Raw genomic sequence first — 22,287 nt, 5'->3', positions numbered from 1 at the left:
CTATTTAAGGGAGACAACTGAAGCAACAATCATGTCTTCAAACCCTCAAACACAAACCTGATTAGAAGAGTTGTAATTGTAGAAGGCACAACACAAGGAAGTTGCCTGAATGCCCTTTTTATAGCTCAGAGTACAGAACAGATTTATAGGTAGAACGCAGAGAACGCAAAGCTTTGTGACGAGTGTTATGGGAGGTTGTAATCTCAGCTGTCACCAAACTACTGCATGAACCTGAGCAAGTCGCGTCTACCGCGTTGGTCTGTTTTAACAGAGTAATTTAGGTTGGAAAAGACCTTTAAAATCATTGAGTCCAACTGTAAACCTAACACTGGCAAGTCCAACACTAAACCAGGTCCCCAAAAGTGCCACACCTACATGTCTTTTCATTAGTTCCAGGGATGATGACACAACCACTTCCCTGGGCAGCCTGTTCCAAAGCTTGACCATACTTTTGGTGAATAAATTTTTCCTGATATCCAATTGAAACCTCCCCTGGTGCAACTTGAGACTGTTTTCTCTTGTTCTATCACTTGCTGCTTGGGAAATGAGGCTGATACCCAACTCCTTACAACCTCCTTTCAGGTAATTATACAGCACGATAAGGTCTCCCCCTGAGTCTCCTTCTCTTCTGTACCTCAGCCGTTCCTCAGAAGACTTGTGCTCCAGACCCTTCACCAGCTTCGTTGCCCTTCTCTGGACACGCTCCAGCACCTCTACGTCCCTCTTGTAGTGAGGGACCCAAAACTGAACACAGTAGTTGAGGTGCAGCCTCACCAGTGCCCAGTCCAGGCGGATCATCGCTGCCCTGGCCCTGCTGGCCACACTCTTTTGGATACAAGCCAGGATGCTGTTGGCTGCCTTGGCCACCTGGCCACACTGCCAGCTCATATCCAGCCAGCTGTTGACTAACACACCCACATCCTTTTCCACCAGGCAGCTTTCCAGCCACCCTTCCCCAAGCCTATAGCCTTCCATGGGGTTGCTGTGACAAAAGTGCAGGACCTGGCACTTCTCTGGTTTTTTTACCCAGCAAACAGTACACACATTCAAGTCATGAGCAGCCAGTTTCTTCAGGAGAATGCTCTGGGAAACAGTGTCAAAGGCTCTACTAAAGTCCAGCTAAAAAAAATCCACAGCCTTTCTCCATCCACTAAGCAGGCCATCTTGTCATAGAAGGAGATCAGGTTAGTCAAGCAGGACTTGCCGGCTGGCTGGGCCTGATCACCTGGTTGCCCTGCACATGCTCATTGATGGCAGGATGATCTGCTCAATAACCTTCTCTAACACCAAGGTCAGGCTGACAGCCCTGTAGCTCCCCAGATGCTCCTTCCTGCCCGTCTTGTAGATGGGTGTCACATTTGCCAACCTCCAGTCCACTGGGGCCTCCCCAGTCAGCCTCGACTGCTGGTAAATGATGGAAAGTGTTGTGGGGAGCACTTCTGCCAGCTCCCTCAGTACCCTCGGGTGGATCCCATCCAGCCCCATAGACTTGTGTTTGCTTAAGTGGTGTAGCAGGTCGCTGACCATTTTCCCTTGGTTTATGGGGGCTTCATTCTGCTCTCCATCCCCGTCTTCCAGCTCAGTGGGCTAGATACTCCAAGAACAATTGGTCTCACTATTAAAACCGAGGCAAAGAAGGCATTACATAGCTTAGTCTTTTCCTCATCCTTTGTCACACACACCTAATAGAGGATGCAGATTCTCCTTAGCCCTCCTTTTGTTGCTAACGTATCTACAAACACATTTTTACTATCTTTTACAGCAGTAGCCAGATTAAGTTCTGGTTGGGCTTTGGCCCTTCCAATTTTCTCCCTACATAACCTCATGACATCTCTGTAGTCCTCCTGAGTTGCCTGCCCTTTGTTCCAAATGTTTTCCCTCTGAGTTTCAGCCAAAGCTGTCTGTTTAGGCAGGCCAGGTTTCTTCCCTGCCAGCTTGTCTTTTCACACAAGGGACAGCCTGCTCCTGCACCTTTAAGACTTCCTTCCTGAAGAATGCCCAGCCTTCCTGGACTCCTCTGCCTTTCAGGACTGTCTCCCAAGGGACTCTGTCAACCAGGCCACTAAACAGGCCAAAGTCCGCCCTCCAAAGTCCAAGGTAGCAGTATTGCTAACTGCGTCCTTACTTCTCCGTGAACTGAAAAAACTATCATTTCATGATCGCTGTGCCCAACATGGCCTCCAACCATCACAGCACCCACAAGTCCTTCTCTGTTCACAAACTATGGGTCCAGTGAGGCACCTTCCCTAGTTGGTTCCCTCACCATGTCAGGAATTCATCTTCCACACACTTCAGGAAGCCCCTAGACTGTTTCCTCTCTACTGTATTTCTCACAGACATCTGTAAAGTTTAATTCCCCCATGGGAACAAGGGCTAGTGGCCATGAGATTTCTCCCAGCTGCTTATAGAATATTTTGTCTGCCTCTTCATCCTATTTGGGTGGTCTGTAACAAATGCCTACCATGGTATCAGCCTTGTTGGCCTTCCCTGTGATTCCCACCCACAAAGACTCAACTATTTAATCATCATCAAGTTCTGGACAGTCAAAATACTCCCTAATATACCAGGCTACCCCACCACCTCTCCTTCCCTGCCTATCCCTTCCAAGGAGTTTATAGACATCCACTGCAGCACTCCAGTTGTGTGAGTCATCCCACCATGTTTCTATGATAGCAACTGTACCAGTTTTCCAACTGCACAATGGCTTGTAGCTCCTGCTGTTTGTTGCCATGCTGTGTGCATTGGTGTAGGCGCACTTCAGTTGGGCTACTGATCCTGTCACCTTTTAGTGAAACCCTAATTCTGATGTGACCGTTCTCAGGTGATTCTGTGGTTTTTAATGCATCAAGAACTTAAGCATCTTAGCTGCCACATGCATCTCCATCCCCTGCTCCACTGAAATGGCTAAGGTGCTGAGCAAATTAGTACAGGGACATCCAACTGTGCTTACTGTGGAGCAGACTGAAGGGCCTTGCAAGCACGCACACAGTGTGCTGCCCCCAGGCTTATCTCTACTGAGTCTGGTTTAATTCCTTTCCCTCTTCAAATCTAGTTTAAAGCTCTTTCAATGAGGCCTGATAACTCCTCCCTGAACTTGTTGATATGCTGAGCTGCAACTCACAAGCCACAGACAGAATCTGCCTCACAAAACTCCCTTATTTGGTCCACAGATCTTCTCCATGATATGGAGAAAGCTGCTTGGGCATAGACCCATGCTCTGTCACCACAGAGGGAACAAGAGAGCAGCAGTAGCTACTCCTATGCATAGGCTGCCTCCCTTCCCCCTCCATCAGCAGAAGCAGTGGCCCAGATCTCCATAACAGAAAGTTTCAGTCCTACAGCAGCCACTGCTACTGTCCACCTCTGTCAAGCAGGTATGGAGGCCAAGTTTAGCAGCTGCAAACAGTCTGCATAGATGTATGCTTGCATAAACTCCAGAATTAATCTTCAGAAGCCAAAGATGATGAGTCACTAAAACCACACGCAATGCTTGGGTATTTATGGCATTTAGGGTCCTGTCCTCTCTCACACAATCATTTGGAACATTTATGCAGTAACTCCATACTTCACAAACTGCCTCAAAACATTATTCTGTTCTTTAGCTTTGTTCAGAAACAACAAAGAATTGCTCTTGTAGTAAGGTACAGAAGCTTTATAACACTGAAAATGAACTAATCATCTCTTGGCACATTGTGTAGGTTAGTAGAACAAAGCACACATCAGCTTACTTTATTTCAGGAGTAACAATTTCTGCTGCTAAACTGTCTGAAGTCTCTTGTCTTCCCAGAGGCATCAATCCTACGTTAGGAAAAGTAAAAAATTCAGCAAGTAGACCAGTAACTTTCTTTAAAAGACCAGAAGTAAACATTGTTCTAGAAGATTACAGTTTTAGAGTAATGCTAGGCAATGGAAAATGACACAAAGTCAGGCTACAGCAAGAGAAACAGACAAGCACAATTCTATTTGGAGAATAATTATTTCTGTCTTCATCCGTTCTGATAAAGTAATTTTGCAGTGTATTTTCTGCTCATTAGCTTATCTAAAAACTACAAAGTGTGCAGCATTACATGTAGAAATAAATTGCAACACATGAATCATACACATGAGAAAAACTTTCTTTCTCTGAAGAAGATTATATAACTACACAAAATCAGATATACAGTATAAAAATGTCAAACTGGGGAGGAGACTAGCATTTCTGACGGACTGAAATAACATTTGAGTTTTCAAATACTTAAAAAGCTATGAATAGCTGAAGCAGCTTTTCACTGTTCATCTCAGAAGAGCTTAAATTTGTTCTGTGTTAAATAAAAGCACATTCAATGCTCTCCAGAGAAGTCCCACAACTTTAGAAAAGGATGCATTAGATCTCCTTATTTGTCCTTTACCTGTAGTGGTGAGCTGACCCTCCTGAGCTTGTACACATCTAAGCTCTTCAATAGTTTCTTTCAAAGAATCCCTTTCTGTTCTTAATCTCTGAATAATTGGAAAGAGAACGAATATCAGTCTTGGCACTAAAAATCCATCTCTAATAGTACATAAGTCACCAGAAGACACAGCCTTCAACTGTTTACAAAGAATTTAATGCAACTCTAGAGATGACTTTCAAATCAAGGCATCTCAGTCTATTTTGCAACAGATTAAACAAATACTATATATTTTACATGAACAACAGTGTTGGTTTTTTTTGAGAAGGGTTGCTGCTCTGTATTACACTTATTGGGGGTAAAAATACCAGGGTATAAGCTTACAAAATTAGGATATTAGTGACACCGTGTTCTGGGACCAGGTGGTAAACATCACCCGCTGTGGCCAGTCATCTTCCTTTTCCCTCTCATCAGGACTGGGAAAAATTAAGTCAATTATAAGTCCATAGATTTTTCCCTCCCTAAGAAGCCAAGCAGCTGAGTACACAGTCAGCATAATAAAATGCATTAACTTTGTTTTGTTTGTCTTTCCACAGTACAAGTGTGAGCAGCATTTCCATATCCCCTTTCTCCTGCGTGTCAGCTGGCCTTGCCATTTACCAGCATCTTAGCTATGAAAAAAAACCCAGGTGCTTGAAGATCAGTCCAAAGAGAACTGAAGAACATGACTGGACCACTTTGGGATCTTGATAGATGGGCTCCTCTGCAGCATCAGTCAACTATTCCCCCAATTTGGCACAAGTCTCCTTTTAGCAAAAAATGAGAATCCACAGGTAGCATCAAGTTTTTGTCCAGAAGGTTGCCAAGATTCAAAAACGAAAGGAGACAATGGCAACTATGTAAAGATCCAAGCTGTAGCTTGCTCTAAAATCAGGCATGTCCAGTCTTACTAAAAGGTCCAGGACAGACCTTGGCTCTGCGCAAGTATGGAGTTGTCAGCCAACAGCTCCCTTGCATTTAATCTTATTAACAGTTTAATGCAGGTAGATTTTATGTGTCAGACCAAATGGATCTCGGACCTGGAATCACTTTGGCTAAGAACATTTTGATGAGGTGTGACAGAGGCTTCTACTGTATTTCTGAATCCTGCAACAAGAACTCATGCAACTGTCAGAACAATCTGAATAAAGCATACAATCTATTAGCACTGAAAACCATTTCACAAACCCCACAGGTGAAAAAACTTTTTACCATAAATACTACAGAAGAGACATACAGAGTACTCCTCAAACTCAGCTACTTAAAACAAGGATTCTGCAGTCTGCTAGCATCAGTCAGAAATACCAAGTTGATTAATCAAATGCTAGAATATGCTCTAGGGCTTCATTTGAACATTGCAGATGAAGTCAACTCATCAAATTATCTTAGTACTTGTGTAAGTACAAAACACCACAGAGGTAAAATGCCAAGCTACATAGCTGAAGATATCAAACACACTACCACACTTTGCCAGAACATAAAGACAAGGACAAAACCAATTTCAGTAATTGTTTCCAAAGTATAACTGACAAGATACCTCTATGGACAACCTTACTGACAGGTATGTGACAATAAGCAACTGAAAGAGTTATTTTCTACTGGTGTTACCTACTAATTCAAATGTTGAGAGACTTCAGCTGTAATTTTTACTTCTCACAGGTGCATATCTATTCAAAAGAATGCATTGAAAAACAACATCACCCCTAAAATGCCATTTACCAGGAGGTAATACAGAAAAGTATATGGCAATGGCCTGCAATTCAGATCCTTTGTGCAAGATGAAATGGTCCACCAAGCAATGGGTAAGCCGCAGACACAATCTTAACATTGTTAAACATAACAAAACTGGAAAACGAAACTTTAAATAAAGAGCAGAAAAAAAAAGTCAAAGCACAATATGAATACAGTTACTATGGACATTCCAATCTGAACTGAGGGGCATATGGACATGATAAAGGGCAAGTGTTCAGAATAGTTTGAAAATTTAATAGAATATGGAAATCAGAGACCTACGAACAGAAAATAACTGAAAACTTTCAGTTCAAAGCCCGTTCAGGGGCTGGAAATTTTGGAAAGAATTGAACAGGAAATATGACTATTGAGGGAAAAGAAGATTCTGATGGATAGATGGACTTATACTTGAAACAAGCTTAAGAAATTGCTAACTCAAAGTGCCGGCCTTGGTCTGAGGTACTTTGAGGCACCTGCATATACATTCCTAAGAAACAAGCTGAAATAAACTGACAGGAAACGATAGTGTGCAAGAGAAGTCTGAAGGATCAGCCTTGGCAAGAGAGGACAAAGCAATTAATTGCAGAATCACTAGCAGCAAATGACAGAGAGGAAGGGAATAGACTGATGTATTCCATGTTGGCAATACAAGATAGATCACAAGGACCTGTCATAAAAGGTGAGATTGACACAAAGGACTTGTCCCTCAACACGACCCCTAAGCCTCTAGCTGCAGTAGTCATGACTCCACAAAGAGAAGCATGTTGCTGGTACCTCAAAGAATGCTTTAGAAAAAAAATGCAACAGGAGCTTAGTTCTAGGATGATACTGCAGAAACCCTACTTTAAATAGTATTTCAGAATACATTACAATTACCTTAGGTGTTTATTAACCTTCTCATGGTAAATGGTTAGGAAACAACCTCAGATCCCAAATATTAAAGCTTTTCCTCTTAAAAATGGGTTATGTATGTTTCAGTTTTCAGGTTTAAAAAGAATCTTGTACAAAAACATCAGAAAATTAAGTGAAAAAAAGACCTCCTAATTTAAAAAGCTTGCTGTAAATAGCTAACTATGATTAACATATCTCTGTATTATAAAGGACACAAAGTTGCTACCACTACTACCAATAAATAACACCTTGGCACTTACATCTTTTTCTTTTTGGAGGCTGTCTACTTTTTCTTTCAGTCGTTTGCATTCATAATCTAATTTATCAGCTTTCTTGGATTCTTCAGATAACCTGTTTTGTAGTTCAACTGCCTGTGAGAACAAGAATCAATAATTTGTCTGCAAATATTAGTATTAAAACAAAATACACAAGACAAAGTAGCCAATTACCATGCACCACCAGTCATGTTGTAAACAAGTGAAATAGTTACCTACAGGACATACTAAAAACTGCTTTCGTCAGTTGTTCTGTGTTTCAGCAAAACCAACAGCATTCAAATATTAGGTCTCAGCACAAGCAAAAGAAGCAAAAATTGTGAAACCAAGCATGGTTTACAGAAAAAAAGCTATATAGTTCTATGGATCAAAGAACTTAGGAAAAGTAGAAAAATCCCCCTGCATTCAGAGAAGCCTAGGATAAAGAAAAAAAATGAAGAAAGCAAATTATCTACACCTTTTGTTAAGTCTGTTTCACAAGCCTCACTCAGAATTCAAACATCAGCTTATGAAGCTAGGTAACATTTCCTAACTTGAGATTTTCCTAATAATTTTTAATACACTAATATAAAGATTCAGCCACAGGCTCATAAACAGTTCTCTTTACTTAAGAAGGAAACATTGATAACAAAGTCATATGTATACTTTCAACTACAGATCAGTAAAGAATTTTTAAAATTAAATGAACAGAAATCTGAAAGCTGAGCAGAAATGATCAGTGAACAGGGAGGCAAATGAGTGAGGTCTTGCCTTTTCAAAACTCTCAGCCTTTACTAGCAAAGGCTTATTCCCAGAACATTAGTAAAGCTCATAACACAGAGAGCACGGAAGCAAGTAAGCTGAATAAAGACTGATCTGCAAACACAAAAGCTAAATGAAGACTCAGCTAAAGACATACAGCTTCTAATGAAGTAATTCATAAGAAGGCTTTTTCATGGCTTTTAGATTACAGAGAAAGTAATTTAAATTGTGAAGCAAAGCAGTAGCCATACCTACGTTAACACTGCCTAGTGGTTCTAATTACCTTTTATTTTCAAATAACTACCAAGTCTAAAAATCTGCATGGTCTCAGAGAAGGACTTTACTGGTTTTGTTCTTAAATTAAAGCCTGCAAAAAACCCACAGACCTACCATTTCTGAGATTATCAGATTAAAATCATACCAAAACATTAAGTATGAAAATATTTAGTTTCTCAGATGTGACATCCATCACCGGGGCTATCAGAATAGCTGCAGGCATTAAAAAATGCAGGCCTTCACCTGCAATTGTGCCCCCACTTGCAAAACAAGTATATTTTTTTCACTTCATATGGAAACAAACGCATTAATGTTTGCAATCACTCATGCTATGGTAACGATATATAGAAAACACAGCAGGAAATAAATTGTCTTGAATCAGGACTTAGGAGTGTGTAGAAAGGTACAGCTAACATGGTGATGCAGAGTACTCAGCATTATCTGACATGTGGAATGAATAAAGCAGGAATCTTGCAGCAAAGAAAAGCATGACATACTGTTAAAAAATATTGCAGAATGCACATGAACAAAGGGGCTGAATTAAAATAAAAAAAAAAATCCTGAAGTCTTCATATTTCAATTCTTCATGCTGCAATAAAAAGTTTCTTAGAGAATGCTTGTGCTTCCTTACAGAAAAGTGAACAAAAATTCTTAAATAATTGCTACCATATGTCCCACCACAATGCATCACCACTAACCTCATCTCACAAAAATTGCTGGGTTGGGTGAAGGTGTGATTTCCTTGCATATCATTATAGGAGTTTGAATCAAGCACTTTCATCTGCACAGCACAGAGCTTCTAAGTGAAAGAAAGAAATAACTCCTCTGACAGCATCATCATGAGTGGGGTTGGATCCTTCACACACCAGATAAGTCACATTCTACTACAGGAGCACACTAGTGCTCAGCGGTGACACAGCATCAGAATCCTAATACCTGGCTTAATTCTTACAGCGCAATTTAGGATTCCCAGAAATTAATTTTGTGACAGCTCATAATTCACAGGCATGTCTCAAAAGAAGCCCAGCCTTACATACATTGACACTGCATATTCATTTTGAGGCCCTGTGGTTAGGTGAAGAAAACACATCTGTCATGAGACACCTGACATTTATTCCAGTCTCGGCCAGCAGAACAGTTTTGTATAGATTGACAGCTCCTCAGACAGGAAATCCTACCCATAAAACACAGGGAACAATGAAGAAAAGGAGGAGTACTTTTGCAGCACAAATGATGGGACTGACCCTTCCAAAATCCTTACCGCTGGTGAAATAAGAATAACCAGATGCAGATGTCAAGGTTACACAACTGTAACACATACTTAGCTGTTCAATGGAGTGAAATATTTGTTGCCAGTAAACATGATACTACTCATGTGCAAGGCCATTGCTTTCTACATTTACTTTTCCTTTTGATTGTCTTATTGCAGAACTTTTCTTGTACAAGTTTTTTTTTCTGGTGGAATCACTTAGACCATATTTACAATTATCCCACAGAGACTGAAGGTAGTTCTTAATAACAAAGATGGTCAGGTGCAGGGAAAGAGCTATGAGGTCTCAGGGACACCCATGGCTCTCAGGCTTGCAATGTTGTTAGTGGTTGTTTCTGTATTTTCGTTTTGCTGTAAGCTGACATATAGGGACCCTTGGGCCATGACCACTTCAGCTTACAAGCAGGCAAAAATACAGGGCAGGGACTACCACTTTAACAAACCACACTGTCTCACCCCGTTACAAGCATTCCAGAATGATGTCATGTCAGTATAGTACAGAAGCAGAGAGACAATTAAGCACATCTTCCACCATTACAGAAACAGGATCATACAGAACTTTTATAAGCAGGAGGATAAACAGATGCCTCTTACTTCAGCTGGGTACATATACACAATAGGCATGGTGTGCATCCTTCCCTCTTCATAACTGGACAAATAATCCAGACTTACCAGACAAACTAGAACCTTACAAAAAAGGAAGAGGATACTTAACTACAAGAATAACTTACCTCAGCTGTGGTGCATTTGTCACTGCTGGAAATTTCTAAGTGAAAAGTGGATGCTTTTTCTGAAAGAAGAGGCTTTAATTCAAGCCCCACTACTAAACATAAATTAGGAATAATTTGAGGAAATAAACTTAACATGTTGATTTTTTAGAAGAAAGAAATACTTCTTTGTTTTTTGCTTATTGGCAAACTACTGTGAACTTGAAACAATGATAAGAATTGCAGGAAAAGAGAACAAAGGTATTACCTACAAAACATGGAAGTCTCCTAAACACAAGGAACTCTTTGTTCATACCTTTTTTACTTGAGGTGTTATGTAGCCATGTTATGAAGAGAAAATGTGGATCAATGCAGAGAACTGTTCCATTGATGATGTTTGTTCTCACCTGTCTCTTGTATGTTTCCAGCTGACTGCGTGCTGCATTGGCCTTCCTTAGTTCTTCTTCCAGGCTCACAGTATTTTGCATATACATTGTATTTTTCTCTTCTAAGAGTTTCACTTGCCGTCGCAAATCACCCAGGTCTTCCAATTTCTTTTTGTATGACTCTACCTGGCTTTCTAACTTGGCCACTTTATCAGAAGAATGCCTGGAGGGACAGATTTGTATCAAATTTGTACTCTGAAAACTAACAAAACTGTATGTGCTGAAGCTTCCTCAGTATTTTGCCTTAATGCAGAAGACATTGAGACATCATGGGAGAACAAGAAAGCAATCATATCCTCCTATTACTAATGTTTTCACTTCTAAATTGTCCACTTCCCTCCCACAACTCAAAGAGCTGCTGATGGAGGTAGTCTTAGACACTATCACTCTTCCTAACACAGCCTTCTTATCTGCTTCCAATCTTAAAATAAGTTTCAGCACCTTCACTCCCACACATTTCCTTTCATTTCTAAATCGATCCTCAGTCCTGCATTTCACAAGGGTAAAGAATAAAAATTTCTGTCCTTCAATTTGTTTTAATGATACCCAGGAATAAAATCATAAAGATCTATCTCCTGGGCAGCAAGTACTTGGTGACACAGAAGTACTGTAACAGCTCTGGAGCCTGATTCCTTCTAAGAAAACCACAAACACACACAAAAAAACCTCCAACAAAAAACAACACAAAACACCAGGCTTCGTTTATAACATTACAGTTTTTTCAGTCCACCTGGTCCACTGCCAGGACAGCAATAGCCCTCACCCCCAACCACCCACACCCTTGTTACTATTACTGCCCCCAGTTTCATTTTACCAACTGATTTACAGACTCAATTTCCTATGAAGTCTGGAGAATCCTCCATTAAATTGATGGTTCATTTATGGGACACTGAGTCAAGCCAAATCTTAATCCCCAATGAAATGCAGAGCCTCTCTGTGAAGCAAGGAATTACTTTTTGAACCCATGCTGCCCACACAGATAGTTTGTGGAATTGTGCAGCCTGATGGGCTCATTCCTTATATTAATCACAGAGGAGGTAAAGACAGCTTTGGTAGAAAGCTGCTGGTGAATTAGAAAAGGCACTATGAAAGAGGGATTATGTACCATAGTAAAAGGGACCGTCCCACTTAATAAATACCTAGCATCATCAAATCATCACAACTTTGGGTGCTAAAATCCAGTGGCAAAGAGATCTATAACAGATGTTGTTCACATTAGCATTGTATGATGAACCAACAAGTGCGACCCACGGTCCAAATAATGGAAACCCAGGAAAGGAAAGAGTGTAGTTCCCTTGATGAGAACAGAGGCCCACGTCATGATGAAGATGAGTAGAGAATACTCAAAGAGACCAGTGAGTGATTTATTGTGACTATAAAATGATGTAGGACTGAACATTTTACTACTAGTTATTGATTAGGTATATAATAACTAATTTACTTCAGCAGAATTGTGTGGTGGTCTGTATATTTAACTGGAGGATCCAAAAGAACCTTGGCATTGACAAAGTGTTTATATTTAATATTAAAATTGGTTAAGCAAAACTTAATGAAGACTAAGTACACAAATTATATGGATTAAAAGTTAGTTAAAAATGGGTTAATGGAACGGAGTTTACCTGAGTACATCTATCTCATCCTTCAAAGACTGAGCCTCCTCTGCTAATGTAGTAAGCTCTTCTGTTTGTTGTCTCAATTCAGCAATTTCCTTTTCTAGTTCTTCACAGCGTATTCGATAGTCATCTTTGGCAGCTTCTAATCTATAGAAATTAAGTAAAACAACATAATTCTCAGCTTTAGCCACAGTTACCTTTCCACATCATCATCATCCTCTCTAAAAAGGCATGAAACAGCCTTCTGGTGCAGTGAAGGAAACAGCAGCCCAATGTGCTTCTCCAAAAATGTAGAAGCAGATTGACTTTTTTGATGCTCCCTGATTTGGTATCAGTCTTTCTACTTGGAAGATCCAAAGGTGATGTACGTTCTCAGAAAGACAAATCCTGGTGGTTTTGTGTCATAATAATTTTCACGATGAAAGTTCAAGCAGAAATTTCTACCCTTTTTAATCTTGAGGCATACAGAGTTTGAACACACATCTTTATCCTAAGATTTTGTTCAGCTGTTCAACTCCTATACACCTTCGACAATACTGACTTGATTGTAAGATGTTCCAAATGCTGTAGAGCTCTCACCAAGGTGACTTTATTTATTTATTTACTTATAAAGAACCTGTGCATGCCTAGTACCCTCTGAAGAACCAAGTCATACATTTAGTTATCTAGCTAGTGTGTAAAGAACTCAGACCAAAGTTTCTGGAGTGAACTACTCACATACAGAATACACAATCAAAGCTGCATTAACCTGCCAGTGAACAAAAGGAACAATTACGAGAAGCTTTATCAAAGCATTTTGAACGAATGGAAGAGGACGCAACCTGGACCCTGAAGTCCTATTGTGATTTTGGTCTGAAGAAAGAGGTATGGGCTGGGGCGGGGGGAGCACACAGGCAAGGCAAGGTATTAAATCCATTAATTCAAGAAGTCCACAAACAGTCTACAAGAATGGAGACAAAAGACAGTCAGTGTGTCAACTAAATCGTACACAACAAAAGATTTGGATCATGATAGTCTGGAACTGTCAAAGGACATAAAGATGCAAGGCTGGGAGAAAAACTTACACCACACTGGGCATCAGTTAAGCTGTACATACATCCTGATTATTCAGGTAGAGCTGGACAAGGAACACACACAAATTGCCTTTAGAAACCACATGCTATGAAGGCAGGGGAAAGAGATAAAGGAGGTTGGGAGATGAGTCTCACATGTGAAAAGACCTTCAGAACCTGAAACTAGAGTAACAGGCAGTGAAGATATTGCATATGGGGACAAAACTTGTTCAAACAGCAATTGATAATAGACTTAGGTAGGACACATTCCAGAGCATGGAGATGAAGAAGCAGAGATAAAAGGGGACATTAGGGAGACAGCACTATGTTATTCCTTTACATGGCAGATGCATAGAAGAAAATCACGCACTAGCTGCTGCGAAAGAGAAATGCTGAACATTCTTCAAGAAACTAAATGAAGACTGTGTTTAAACATGCAGGAAAAAGGCTTAGCAAGAGGAAGTGGGAAAATGGCAAAACAGGCAAAAAAAGGAGAGTTATATGGCAGCTGACATAAAAATTAGAAAAGGGCAACCAGAAGAGGACAGAAAGATAAGAAAAAAATGGCACTGTAAAGAAATACCACAGTTTCATTCACAAAGGCTATGGAAAGTACAGCAACAAGAATGAAAAGATGATGGTGAAGTGAATCAGCTTTCTTCAGCAGAATAGGCTTACACAGCTTGAAAGCAACAGTCAAAAGGACCACGAAGGATATTTAAAGAGGAACTGGATTTCCACATCAATGAAATGCAAATGAAGAGCGGAGCTCACCTGCTGATAATCTCCATCTTTCAGATATGAAATAATTTGTTTTCAAACTCTGAGGACACACTTTGCTGTATAATAATACCACCTGTAGTACTGCCCATAGCAAACTTTCAGCTAGGAATTCCTACACCTTAAGAATACAGTCAGAATAATTCACATAAATGAAAATACGCTACTTCTCATTCTCACTGATTTTGAAAAACATGGGTGAAGTGATTGCATGCAAACAATTCAAAATAACTCCAGAGAGCAGAGAGTGACATGGATACAACATTTCAGCATTATGAAATAATGTAATTTTTTTATGCTGGAGCATGTAAAGAGGTAAATCGTAAAATGTACATCACTGTAAAAACTTTAGTACCGTGGTTTTACCACCCATTATACTAATTCTTAATTGCCAGCAGAACTGGAAGTAAGTCAAGCTACAAACAATTTAATCAAGCATTGCTTTTCTACCTGAATGTTTCCTCTTGGAGTTGTTCTAGTTGTGTCTGCAGATGCAAGTGCCTACGACCTGCAGGGCTGTTGGGATCTTCAATAGCATCAGATTGGTTTAAACGTTCCATCAAAATCTGGTTCTCGGCGAGCAAGCTGCTCTTCTCCTCCTGGAGGGCTGCAACCTGTGGTAGTAAAAGCATTACACTGCAGTAACTGAGCTATCCAACTAGAGAGTATTTTTTTTCTCGTGCATAATAAAGTATCAGCACAACCTGCAAATGGAAACACAGGCTTCAATAATCACATTTCACAAGAATATACTGTAACATGAATAGGTATTCAATTGCTATGTGAAGTAACTAACCCACTGCAACATTAGGGGCAGATTTACCACACAGAAAATGTAACTATTCTTAACTGTATTTCGCACAAGCATCTAAAGAAGTCTTAGTTATCACAGAAGATGATTTCATTGTAATGAAGTCTGCATACTTTCCCAACAACCAAATAGAACTGGGCCTCCACAGTGAAGCTTTTAAAACTTATTTCCAAAAGAAACAATGCCTATCAATCACACTGAAGGGACGGCTGTGCCCTTCCCAGATGTTGTTTTTCTTTTTAATCCAGTGCCTCTGAAACAGGAACGCAGTCCCAAAGACTACTGTTTCCCCAACGCTGTGAAAACATACAGTAGTGAAAAGAACCCAAAGTGTGCAAAACAACAGATGAAGCACAGGTTCACATACTATTAAATAGTATAGAATTAACATACAGGAGCAGGATGGGAAGAGATGGAATGCGAACATCTCAGAAGGAAATGCTTCAATAAGAGCTTGAGTCATCACATACACCAAAACCACGACACACAAATCACCTTTATTCATTCTAACAGTTAGTGAACTGCTTGGCAAAAGCCTGAATTATACTCCTAAGCAGGGTTGCAATGGCAATGCCTTCTGGGGCTCCCACTTTACACTCCTTATGCCTTCCAGATAAGGCATGCTTGATTTACAGTAAGGCTTAGTCTAAATCCATACGCCGCTGACACACTACAGTAACTTCAGATCGGGATTTAACCCTTAACGGAAACTGTTACAGTAGCATAACCTCCAAGATTTGTCTAATGAAAAGAGTTTAACCACACAGCTCAACCCCTTCTTACCTGCATGAAAAGAACTTTTGTTAGTACAAATAATCTTAATACTGGCAACACTGCATCAAGATAAGAAAACAACGAAATTCACTCTGTTAGCACAAGTAAAGCAAAATAATTACTGTGCAATTTTCATCTCCCTTTCAAAAATCACATTATCACACTATAATTTTTAGGTGGCTGAAAACAAAAAGTAACATCTCTCTTTTCCACTTCAAAATTAATACAGACAATATAGCAAACCTACCTGCATATCTAATTCATGACATCTCTGGGCAATTTCTTCTTTTGTTGCTAGAGCTTCATTTAATTCTTCTGTAGTTTTCTTCAGCTACCATAAACAACAAACATTTATAGCTCCATCACTCTGTGAAGTGTCTAAAAATATCCTGAACTACATGACCGTAAAATTGTTTTTACATTTAGGTAATACATTAATTTTTTTGAAAACTAAGGCAATTCTGCTCTTAGAAAGAAAGAAAGAAGCAGATAAGATTACTGTTCAGCTTGTGTGACAGCAAAAAGTAAACATACCTAAAAGCAATATCTGGACTTACAAAAATGCATTAGAATTATCACATCTGTTCTATGAATTGACTGAAATTCTGAAGAATTTGGGTCTGAAGAAATCATCAGCTTTGTACACTGAAAAAATTGTCAATACCACTTTTCTTTAGGGATGAAGAATGCATAAATTCAGTTTTCAATCTACTTTTCAAATACAGAAGGGACTGGAAGGTGGAATACAGGGAATGGACAATTAGGGTAAAATCTCTGTAGTGACTGGGAACTACTCTTACTGCACAAAAGGAATACCACTAACACGGTGAAGGGAGAAGCCCACCCTTCTGAAAAAGGGCACTGAATCTTGTAAGCAGTGGGAAATGTTCAGATACTTCCCACAAAGCCTTTATGTTCAAAGATATGTATCTTGCAGGTTTGCATGACTGCAGTTAAGATAACATAAAAAACAGCTACAAGAAAATTTACCTGACAAAACAGGTGTGTGCATATTATGTATACAGAGATATAGGTATGTATTATTATATATGATGAATTTTAGGTGGACTTTCTCAAACAGCATCTCTGTATCTTATTTTTTCAGTTTTACTTCTCAAGGGCCTAATGGTATATAAAAATAATTCCATCTGCCAGAACTTACATACTTCTGCAGAGAAAGCAGGATGGAGGAACACAGGGAACACCACTGTGCTACGCCTCTCAATTAGGAAAAAAACGAGGAAGTAGGACAGCATTAGCATGAGGTTAAGCTAGTAAGAAAAAAATCGGGTTTGCATATTCTTTAAATATATCAGACAGGGAAGCATTTGAAAATTTCTCTTATGTATTGTAACAGTTCCCAGGACTGCTTTAAGGATTTTCAGCCAAATCTATGTGTTTTTTTAAACTGACTTTGCAAGTAGGAACTGGCAAAAAAAGTGATATTCAAATACCATACACTTTTTATTCTTCTTTCTCAATACCCAAAGATTGCACTGGTCTGCAGTTTTGCTATACTATGTCATACAGCTAAACTTGTTTTCCAAATGTAGTTTTTCCTCTTCTTTAAATGCACAAAATGGGTAAACTACATTTATAAAGCAAAAGGATTTGAAATACTGAAATTCAGTTTTACACGCCTTAATTGAATTTCCCACAAAGCCTTTTCATGATTAAAGAAAGAAGTCTTTTTAGTAAAGCAAAATGACTGGCCACTGATGTGCTATGATTGAAGGAAAAGAAACATCTAGTCTTAGATACCTGCCGATCAAGGTCAACGTAAGCATCATTTCCAACAGAGACTGGAGACTCTTTACTCATCAACTGCAATTAGATTACACTGGATTAGAAAAAGCAAGGATTTACTTTTATATTAAAAGCTAAGCTTCAATGAACATCAGGCTGATTTTAACTTCTGGGAGCTTCAATCTGACCTCATTTAGAAGTTTAACTTCATTTTTATATATAACTTTTTCAGAAACAACTACAGAAAGAAAACTTCAGAATTTATAATATTTAAAACACACTAAAATAAATCTTACGTAATCTCTTCTTCTTCTGACAATGCACATTCTTTATCTATGAAGTAACCTATAGTACACTCTGCTATGCATTTTACTGAAGTGGCATTGGAATGATTGTAGCTATCAACACACCATGCAAGATCTGCCTTTAACCGTTCTCTGCCAGTGGTTTGCATTTTTTGATCACCTGGAAGTTCACATCAACTTATTTATTTAACTGCAGTTGGGACACGTATCTCAGCTAACTGTGCAAAACAAAGATGATCAAAATTCCTGCTCTGGAGTAGTCTGTAACTTGCAAATTTAAAAAGAAAGGCTACAGAGAGTATTCCTGAAATGAGTATTACAATTCCTTTCATACTAACTCCTGTTTTATTGTAGGAATGGCTAGTAGTTGTTTTAGTCTAGAAAACCTTGCTTTTATGCATGAATTAAACAACAAAACAAAAAAATAGCAAGCCTCCAAATTGACTGCTGTGCTTACTAAAAGATAAAAAGTTGGTACAAAAGTTTTCTTTTAGTAAGCCACTGAGCAGCTACACCGGTAGTTAAAAACTAAATCAAATGTAATGAGATCTGTAGCCCAAAGACCTCCACCCACCCACCTCCACCAAGGTGGTTAAGGTCAAGTTACTACTGAAAGTTGTAGTACACATGAAGAAACAGTCCTCCAAAGAAGAAATTGGTTGTAACTAACTCAAAAGGCAGCATTACAGAACCACACTGTTGGTTTCTGCCATCCTGACCAAACAAAAAACTTGAGCTGTGCAATGACACAATCCATGGAAGTAAGAAACAAAAAAGGCCCTACCCTAACCAAATTCAGGGCAAGATTTCTTTCCTAAGGTGTGCTGTCTAGCCCGATTACTCTCTCCAGAGACACGGCTGCTTTTATTCCTTCCAAAAATCAGTGCTTTTGCGTTACTTTTCATTGGCAGAGTTTTGTGGATACACAGCATAGAGCTTGAATTTCTTCTCCATCCTTTCTGTTTATAATATGGTGTATGAAAGAAAATTTCTGTCTGACACATTTCTCTCCCTTTCCGCATATCCTTAAGGGGATTTAGCTGTATGCCACGTGCTTAAATTCATCTATTTGTACCTAACAGTCCTCCTCAGACCTTGACAATGTCTATCGCTAACTGACTTCCTTTATTTTCTCTACATCTTTACAATGACAAACTACTCCGAAATGAAGCATTCCATGAAGCCCAGAATCTGTAACAGTAATTAGAAAGCCCCTAGCCTCAGTGCTGTCCCCTGACAAATGAAGTCACATGTCTTTTTCTTTACCATATATGGTGGCATTACAAACTTGTATTTAATTTAGGGCCATGTTTTCTAAGCTGATTATCATTTGGCATCTAAAACAAGAATTTCCTGTCCCCCTCTGCTCTGTGATACGTATACACTTTTCAATTACACCATTTCACTAGCTACCGTACAAAAGCTTTTGCAGGCACTAACAGAGACATCCATATTAACCAAATCCTCTCCCTATCCTATACCCCACAACACTGTTCACCAACACATTTCAGACACTAAATTGCCCCATTTAAGCCAGTACTTCACAGCCGGCAGGTCCCAGGCGGCATGTGACAAGCGTGGTGTCCTGCCCCAGGCCCGCCGCAGGCCCGCAGCTGTACAACCCACTAGGGGCCACTGTGGTGGTGCTGCGTTCTGTGGATCACCCTAAGGGAAGCAGGCCGAGGCCCGTGATACAATCCCTTTATTCTTCAGCAGGTTTTGCCATCTCTCCAAAACATCCTATCCTTGAGAACCCTTAGCAGAAATCAGAGAAGATGACATGAGCTGGAGAAGGATTAGGCAGTGCAGATCTAGGATGTGGGTTTAGCGTGAATGTTACACAGAACTAGTGAATTTTAACTCCATGGCCTGTACCAGGAATGTCATGGGAAGTATGCATAGAATCATACAATCATTTAGGTTGGAAAAGATCTTTGAGATCATCAAGTCCAACCGTTAACCCAGGACTGCCAAGTTCATCACTAAAACATGTCCCTAAGCACCACATCTACATGTTTTTTTAAAGACCTCCAGGGATTCCTCCACCTCCCTGTGCAGCCTGTTCCAATGCTTCATCACCCTTTCAGTGAAGAAATTTTTCCTAATATCCACTAGAAACCTCCCCTGGTGTAACTTGAGGCTGTTTCCTCTCGTCCTGTTGCTTGTTATCTGGGAGAAGAGACCTACTCCCACCTGCCCACAGCCTCCTTTCAGGCAGTTGCAGAGAGCAATAAAGTCCCTGAGTCGCCTCCTCTCCAGACTAAACAAGCCCAGTTCCCTCAGCCGCTCCCCATAACACTCGTACTCCAGACCCTTCACCAGCTTCATTGCCCATCTCTGGACACGCTCCAGCCCCTCAGTGTCCCTCCTGCAGTGAGGGGCCCAAAACTGAGCACAGTGTTCGAGGTGTGGCCTCACCAGTGCCCAGTACAGGGGGATGATCGCTGCCCTTGCCCTGCTGGCCACGCTCTTTCAGATACAAGCCAGGATGCTGTTGGCTGCCTTGGCCACCTGGGCACACAGCTGGCTCACGTTCAACCAGCTGTTGACCAACACTCCCAGGTCCTTTCCCACCAAGCAGCTTTCCAGCCACTCTTCCCAGGCCTGTAGCCTTCCTTGGGGCTGTTGTGAGCCAAGTGCAGGACCCGGCACTTCTCCTTGTTGCACCTCATACAACTGGCCTCGGCCCATCAATCCAGCCTGTCCAGATCCCTCTGCAGAGCCTTCCTACCCCCAAAGCAGACCAACACTCCTGCCCAGCTTGGTGCTCTCTGCAAACTTACACAGGGTGCACTCAATCCCCTCATCCAGACTGTCAATAAAGACATTGAACAGGACTGGCCCCCATACTGAGCCCTGGGGAGCACCACTTGTGACCAGTTGCCAAGTGGATGTAACTCCATTCACCACCACTCTTCAGGCTCAGCCATCCAGCCAGCTTTCAACCCAGGTTAGAGCACACCCATCTAAGCCATGAGCAGCCAGTTTCTCCAGGAGAATGCTGTGAGAGATGGTGTCAAAGGCTTTACCAACGTCCAGGAAGACAGCATCCACAGCCTTTCCCTCATTTACTTGGCATGAAGCACTGAAGGCAACAGCCACAGCCACATATGCAGATGACTGATTCAATGCAACAGAATGCATCTGGCAATGTTATGGCCTGCAATATGGCAGGGATGCTAAAGAAGACATTTAAGGGATTGTGCTGCATCCGGTAGCATGACTAGACAAGGAACAGGAACAAGATTACCTGATTGCTCACTAGTAATACAGGAACACAACTTCTGGCCATCAGTTAACAATAAACAAGAAGTGGGGTGAAAAGGCAGAGTTATCAGGGTGAAGGATGCCTTCATCTTTTCCCCTCACACTGGAGAGGACAATGGTATATGTAAGCAAATGCCCTGACTGTGCTCTGGTTCTGGATTGCCTCTACCCAGCTTCTTCTAGCTTAATAACACCTTACCACAAACAGCACAGCTAATAAGGTATAACTCCACCTACCTATCCAAGCTTCTCTCTCTTTAATAAGATTTCCTGAAAAATTCAAGAAACATTTTACTGAATGCTGTGGTTTAGGATTCCATACAGACATGCAAGTCAACTCAAAACAGACACTACACCTTCCATCCACCTAAAAAAAAAGTATAACAGGCTTGCCCATTTTCCCCTATTCTTCACTTTGGTTTTTGACCACCAGATACTATCACTTCTGGTACTACTGAAGTTTAGAGCTCCAAAATGCTCATTTCATCAGTTACTTGCTCAACAGCATGCATATTAGCTTTTTCTGCATTATTTATTACTAATCTGATGATACTAGTAGGCTGTTACTGATTTTTAAAGCAATTTTCCTTGCTGTGTTCTGCTATAAATCTCCTTTATTTACAAGCTCACATTCAGACACATTCCTGATATACTGCTGTAGTTTCAGTGCTTCACACACAACTTGCAAGTGTGATACTAAAACACATGGTCTGGAGAGGTATGGGCCAATGCCAGTACTTTTGAGATTAGAGTGGCAAACTCCTTCATTTGTATTTCAGCTGGCTGATTCAAGAGAATAAAAATCAGAAGGAACTGGCCTTCTCATTCTCCTTCCATAGTTGCAAGTTTTCTTTTTTCAGAAGCAAAACTACAGGTGGGCATAAAGATCTGCCTTCACAATTTCGCAGCACTGCAACTGGCTTTCAGCTCCAAATGCATAATTTAGCTTTAGTATTATACTCTATTTTCACATGTACTTTTAAAGGATGATGTGCAGAGATTTTACAAGTGAATTCATTATGAAAAGGGAAATCAAAAAAGTGCCTGCAAAATCAAGCCATTGCATTAGGCCTCTACAGTAGAAGGAAAAGTCTGCTTAAGAGCTTTCCACAGTGAAAAAGCAAACAACTATCATTTACTTCCTTGCTCATTTTCTGGTTTACTTTGCATATTTAGAATGAAGACTTGAAGCAGCA

At 40.3% G+C, this 22,287-nt stretch overlaps 1 protein-coding gene across 6 annotated transcripts in view; it reads right to left on the bottom strand.

Annotated features, from left to right (window-relative positions):
* HOOK3 (hook microtubule tethering protein 3) overlaps positions 1-22,287 on the bottom strand; it is a 94,092-nt gene that overhangs the window by 27,642 nt on the left and 44,163 nt on the right. For 5 of the 6 annotated variants that reach the window (XM_040579253.1, XM_040579257.1, XM_040579255.1 and 2 more), the window contains exons 7-14: positions 17,535-17,597; positions 16,021-16,104; positions 14,639-14,802; positions 12,363-12,503; positions 10,705-10,906; positions 7,289-7,399; positions 4,389-4,476; positions 3,729-3,798 (exon numbers count right to left, since the gene is read on the bottom strand). In XM_040579253.1, the coding sequence (XP_040435187.1) occupies positions 3,729-3,798; positions 4,389-4,476; positions 7,289-7,399; positions 10,705-10,906; positions 12,363-12,503; positions 14,639-14,802; positions 16,021-16,104; positions 17,535-17,597 (923 nt within the window). The remainder of the gene's footprint in view (positions 1-3,728; positions 3,799-4,388; positions 4,477-7,288; positions 7,400-10,704; positions 10,907-12,362; positions 12,504-14,638; positions 14,803-16,020; positions 16,105-17,534; positions 17,598-22,287) is intronic. The other variant, XM_040579256.1, reaches the window with a different exon arrangement.

This window comes from Falco naumanni, chromosome Z (assembly GCF_017639655.2).
Source record: "Falco naumanni isolate bFalNau1 chromosome Z, bFalNau1.pat, whole genome shotgun sequence".
NCBI lineage: Eukaryota > Metazoa > Chordata > Aves > Falconiformes > Falconidae > Falco > Falco naumanni.
Note: the sequence above shows the minus strand (reverse complement) of the source record. Positions and strands in the feature narration are given on the sequence as shown.